At 49.8% G+C, this 6,110-nt stretch overlaps 1 protein-coding gene across 1 annotated transcript; it reads right to left on the reverse strand.

The window, feature by feature from the left end:
• Positions 1 to 2,164: 2,164 nt before the first annotated feature.
• On the reverse strand, positions 2,165 to 5,692 carry LOC142535412 (uncharacterized). The gene is made up of 2 exons (XM_075641773.1): positions 2,678 to 5,692; positions 2,165 to 2,488 (listed from the first exon to the last, which is right to left on the reverse strand). Exons 1-2 carry the CDS (start codon positions 5,690 to 5,692, stop codon positions 2,165 to 2,167), a joined length of 3,339 nt encoding a protein of 1,112 aa, XP_075497888.1.
• Positions 5,693 to 6,110: the final 418 nt, after the last annotated feature.

Raw genomic sequence — 6,110 nt, forward strand, 5'->3', positions numbered from 1 at the left:
ATCCAGACGAGGAAGCAACACATCAATCTCAACACAAATACGGGCAAAAGATCCCCGAGAACCATCAGCGGTGATCTCATCCACCATAACAGGGTTTCCTAAGAGCTTACCAATCTGATAAAGACACTTCTTGTCATATAAATGCAACGGTAGATCAGGAATACGAACCCAAACCGGAGCAATCGAAGACTCAGCCTCAAATTTAAACTCCGGTGTCCATTTGAAAAAGCGTATCGACACTGACCCAATAGAAACTAATTCCTGAGGCCAGAACTTCAAATAATCTTCCTCGCTAGAGAAAATAAGAACCAGAAATCCTCGGGGAAGAAATTTCAATGTAAATGAGGCCAAAAAGCCAAAACGAGAAAAAGCAGCCAAGATATCACTATTGGGTGTAACACCCCGGTTCCCTGTAACACGGCCAATCAACGCAAATTTAAAAGGCACTGACAGAGAAGAAATAACCTGATCCGGGAATAGAATACCCGGTATACCATCAACAAAGTCCGGTTCAGGAATCTCGCCCACCAAACCACCAAACCCGGCAAAACTCTGTCTGGCTGGAGAAGGAGCAGTAACATCCCTAAAAGAAGCCAAGGGAGTTGCTGAGGAAGCGGAAACAGAGGCCGGAATTGCATTTGCAAAAGAAACCGAAGAGTTGACCATCGGTTGACCGGCAAAAACCGGCGACGGCGAGACAACCACCGGAGCACCACCAACCACCGGCGACGACGAGGGGGTCACGGAACCGGTGACCAAAGGTGAAGAACCGGGCTGAAACGGAGGCAATTGACCGGAAACATTCGCCGGAGACGAACCAAACACATGATTTTGGGCGTTTCCGATCGGCGATGAATTTTCCGAAATTGAAGGCATAGAAATCTTACCCATGGCTAGATGAGTTTGTAGTAGAGAGGAATTGCAAAAATCAGCAACCGATCCGGAGTAATTGAGTTTTGAAGCCAACGCAAATATAACTTGGGGGCTGAAATTCGTAGATCTGAAATTCCCGCCGCCACCGGACTCCGACGAAGCAATTGAAGATACCAATGGAAGCGCCTGGTCCTGGGCATTCCGGATCGGGGTCTTGATCGGAGAACCAAGACCGGAGCTGGCCGTAATCGGAGCCGAAACATTCGGCGTCGCGGTGAACAGTACTGACGGAACATCGCCGGACGATTTCGGGATGCAAATGAACTCCGTTTGGGCTGATTTTTGGACCAGAGGATCGACTGGAGGAGACGATTCGAATGGTGTAACAATCGTCGCCGGACGATGATCGAAGACAGGTGTGATTCCGGGCGACGGAATCTGCGCAATTTCCGGAGCTTTGACCGTCGATTTGGCCGGCGAAACGACCTCCGTTGGACCTGAAATTCGGACAGCAGCCTCGTCTCGCCGAGGCGCACCTGATCGTACCGGTGGCCGGCCGGAAACCGGCGCCGACATGGGGGCGATTTTTAAGGCGAAAATGGGCTTTTTTGACACTATTCACAAATGAGAGAAAAAATTTTGGGGCAAAATGGGGTCAGGTTTAGGGTTTAGGGTTTAGGGTTTAGGGTTTGGGGTTTGGGGTTTGGGGTTTGGGGTTTGGGGTTTGGGGTTTGGGGTTTTGGGGTTTTGGGGTTTGGGTTTGGGTTGGGTTTAGGGTTTAGGGTTTAGGGTTTAGGGTTTAGGGTTTAGGGTTTTTTTTTTTTTTTTTTTTTTTTTTTTTTTAATAAAACACCGCCGAAAGCGGGGGGGTTAGGCAGACCCCTACCTGTATATATAAACACAAAAGAAATACAAGATAAGGCCTAAAGAGAGGGCAGGTATACCAACACCTCTCTAAAAGCGAGTTTGACAACACATAAAACATAAAGACATAAAACCTAGGGTGGCAAATACACGTGCCAAAATCTAATCCCTAGGAAAAGCGCATAATAAAATGAACATATAAGAGCAGCGCTAAATACATCAATACAAATCGAAACATGTCTAAACTGTAAAGATCCGACTCAGATGTAGGTGCAAAAGACAACCAATTGTACCCATCTCTGAGCCGTCTGTCGCTGTAAGTCCAACATGAAAATGGCGTCCTAGTCCGAGATCGGTCGCAATCCAGCTGAAGTAAGAGAAACTTCAAATCCCCAGAAGAAGGTGAAAACGTATGGAGCTCATAACGTCATAAATCCAAGCGTGACTGGAACGTTGATATAAGAGGTAGCCAAGAGATAACATGGAGAGCCACCAATGCACGTAGCAAAAGCAGAGAACATATAAATCCCGACATGAATGGAGCTCTGGGCCAGAGAAACCACTGAGAGAGATCATCCAAAGCCACCATAAAACCCGGCAAGAGAACACAAAATATAGAAAGCGGCGGCCAAGGAGAAGCCTGCAGAGAGCGACCGCCAGAGAACAGGGTGGTCCGAATAAAAGCACCAATGGAGAAGGTGCGAGAGTCCACCCAGATCCAAAGAAACAAAGCACTCCAAAGAGACAGTACCTGCAAAGGAAAAAATACATATAGATATATATAAATATATATATATATATAGAAATAGATCCAAATAAAGGAAGGGGCTGCAAATAGCTAAGAACATCTGTATCTAAGGTAGGGAAGCCCGGAGATATCCGAGCGGGTCAGTATGGATATGTGTCTGGGTAGTGAAGGACCTAACTCTAAGGTATAAACCCTAATGGTATGAGCCCTCGCCGCCAACGCATCCGCCACCGAATTTCCCTCCCGAAAAATATGTGAAAAATGAACCGCCCGCCCCCTCAAAAGAAACAGAATCCGAGTGACTGTATGATGAAGGTCCCAATGACACCGACGAGAACGCAGGATCTGAAGAGAAATCTGAGAATCGGTCTCAACCCAAAGGGGAAAAAGACCGAGATCGGAACAGATAAGAAGGCCCCTCCAAACCGCCCAAAGCTCCGCCCGGACATTGGTCCCGACTCCGATAAACTCGCTGAAGGAGAGCACCACCCTGCCAGAAGAATCACGCACAACACCACCGACAGACGACTCCCCAGGATTGCCCCTCGAACTCCCATCAACATTCAGCTTAAAGCACCCAGGTGGTGGACAGAGCCACCGGACAATCGCTAACCTATGGGTCCGCTGAAAGGCAACAAAAATTCCCAGCGATCTCGCCGCCTCAAAGGCACCAAGCCAGTGCTTGGGCTTAACAATGAAAGCAGCATGGGCAAGACGCAGATAAGACAAAATCTGAGACTTCACAGTCTCCCCAGAAATACGCAACTGACGGTGCTTCGCATCATTACGAGCCATCCAGAGAAACCACAAAACAATGAAGGGCAGAAACTCCTTGACGTGGCCCCCAGGTGCCCAATGAAGATTTCTCTTCCAAGCGCTAAGGAACAACCTGAGATCCCCTGTGCAGGGGATCCGGACACGAAATATGGCCCCAAAGAAATGCCAGACATAACGGGCTATCGGGCCATCAATGAAGACATGTGTAATTGTCTCCGACATATCACAACACTGGCATCGAGAAGCCAACTCAAAGCCACGACGTTGGAGCATATCATCCAACGGGAGCCACTGATGCCAAAATCTCCAAAGAAAAAAAGACATCGTGGGCCTCAACCAACGGCCCCAACAAGGAGTCAAGATATCAGAAACAGTGTCTCTCAATCGGACAAGCTCCCAAGCAGACCTAATCGAAAAAGCACCGTCAGAACTGTGAATCCAAAGCGCCAAATCAGGCTCGCCAAAGGCAATCGGGGTCAAAGTAATCGCCTCAGCAACAGAAGGGGCCACCACAGCGCAAAGAAGATCGAAATCCCAAGCCCCCTCAGACAAAAAGTGAAAAACCCGAACAGCACGGCCCCCACGGACCTCACACTGGCTGGACAGAGCAGTATCCCCAAACCATATGTCATCCCAAAAGGACACGTCTCCAAGGCCAACGCGCCAGCGAATGCCGGGCTCGGCGCGAGGTCTGATCCGTAGGAGACGACGCCAGGTGGGGGATATTAAACCACGAGGGAGAACAGAGGCAGGAGCATCCATCTGGCAATACTTCCGTAAAAGGAATCTCGCCCAGAGAGAGGAGCCCTGCCGAAACCGGAACCACAACTTAATAGAAAAGCTATCCACCAGATCTTTCAATCTGCGGAAGCCAAGACCACCCTCCATCACTGGGAGACAGGCTCGAGACCACTTGGCCCAGTGCCATTTCTTCTCCAGTGTCCGCGACCCCCAGAGAAAAGCGTTGAAAACCAGCTCAAGCTTCTCCATGACAGCAAGCGGTGGCTGTACCACCTGAAACAGATAAATCGGCATGGAGAGGAGCACACTGCGGATAAGGGTTATGCGGCTACCCGGAGAGAGCGTCCGGATCTCCCAACCCTCTAACTTCCTACGAACAGATTGTAGGAGGTGCTCAAAAAGGGAACATACTCGGTTACCCCTAAACAAGGGGACTCCGAGGTACTTGAGGGGCAAATGACCCTCCGCAAACCTGGTGATGCGCAAAATCCGAGAGCGAAGTCGCTCAGAACACCTCGGAGGCAAGATAACAGAACTTTTGACAGCGTTCACCAGCTGACCCGAACAATTCTCATAATGATGCAGTAAACCCATAAGGCGCCGCAAACTACGAGACCCACCATTGGCGAAAATAATGACATCATCAGCATAAGCCAGATGGGAAATCAGGATATCACAACCAGAGCGGTACCTGAGCTCAGGATGCTGCAGGTAGAGGCGGTCAAGGCCGCGCGATAGGTACTCCGCCCCCAAAATGAAAAGCATGGGGGACAAGGGATCGCCCTGTCTGAGGCCTCTAGTGGAACCAAAGAACCCCGAGAGAGAGCCATTGATGTTCACGGAGAAATGACAATGAGATATGCAAGCCGAGACCATCTCCACAACCCGCTCCGAGAAACCAAAGTGTCTCAAAACCTCGAAGAGGAAAGGCCACTGGACCCTGTCATAGGCCTTGGCCATATCCAACTTCAGGATAACATTACCGCCACGAGTGGGGAGAGTGAGACTGTGAGTGAGCTCCTGGGCTAGGAGAATATTATCGGAGATCATCCGACCCGGAACGAAGCCACTCTGATTCGGTGAAATAAGTCTCTCCGCCACAACCCTCAGCCGAGAGTACAACAGCTTAGAGATGATCTTATTAGTGACATTGCACAGACTAATCGGACGGAAGTCCGACCAAGCATGAGCACCCGCGACTTTGGGGATCAGAGTGATTGTGGTGGCGGTAAAACCCTGGGGGAGGGGAGAACCCCTGAAAAAATCCAGGACAGCATCAAAAACATCCTGATGAACAATCTCCCAACAATGCTGAAAGAACGCCGAGGAGAAGCCATCAGGCCCAGCCACACTATCAGGATGTATGGAGAAGACGGTCGCACGAACCTCCTCCAAAGAAGGGGTCGCAACAATACCCTCATTCTCCACAGCAGAGATAACGGAGGGGAAGCCCGAAAAATCAGGACTCGCAAGCGCAGAGGGGTCACCAGTAAGCAAATGCTGGAAAAACGAGGCTCCCGACTGCTGAATCAACTCAGGAGACGTCAGGCATACCCCATTATCCCAGATGCGGAAAATCTTATTCGCCACCCTTTTCTTCTTCACCATGTTGTGAAAGAGTTTGGTGTTCCTCTCACCATCCTCTAACCAGTGGCAAGCAGCTTTCTGTCTCCAAAAATCCGCCTCCATGGCGGTGACACGGGCCAGATCCTCATTGCGATCAGACAGAGAAGTCCAATTCAACTCAGAAGGATCAGCCTCACAGACAACCTCAGCGGACCGAACAGCCCTCTCAGCCTCAATGATTTTATCGAAAAGGTTCCCAAAAACATCCTGATTCCACCACTTGAGGTGATGTTTGAGGCGCTTAATCTTAGCAAAAAGGCGAGGCATACCACTCAAACTACAAGGCAGAAACCAATTAAGCCGAACAGTCTGCAAAAAACCATGATGCCGAAGCCACATACGCTGGAAGCGAAACGAGCTCGGCCCACGGGCAAAAACCGGAGCGGTGACCAAAAGCGGACAGTGGTCAGAGAAGGTACGGGGAAGATGTTCAACACGAATGGAGCTGAAATGATCACCCCAATCAACGGAGACCATAACC

The sequence above is a fragment of the Primulina tabacum genome, unplaced genomic scaffold (genome assembly GCF_025594145.1).
Source record: "Primulina tabacum isolate GXHZ01 unplaced genomic scaffold, ASM2559414v2 Contig998, whole genome shotgun sequence".
Lineage (NCBI taxonomy): Eukaryota > Viridiplantae > Streptophyta > Magnoliopsida > Lamiales > Gesneriaceae > Primulina > Primulina tabacum.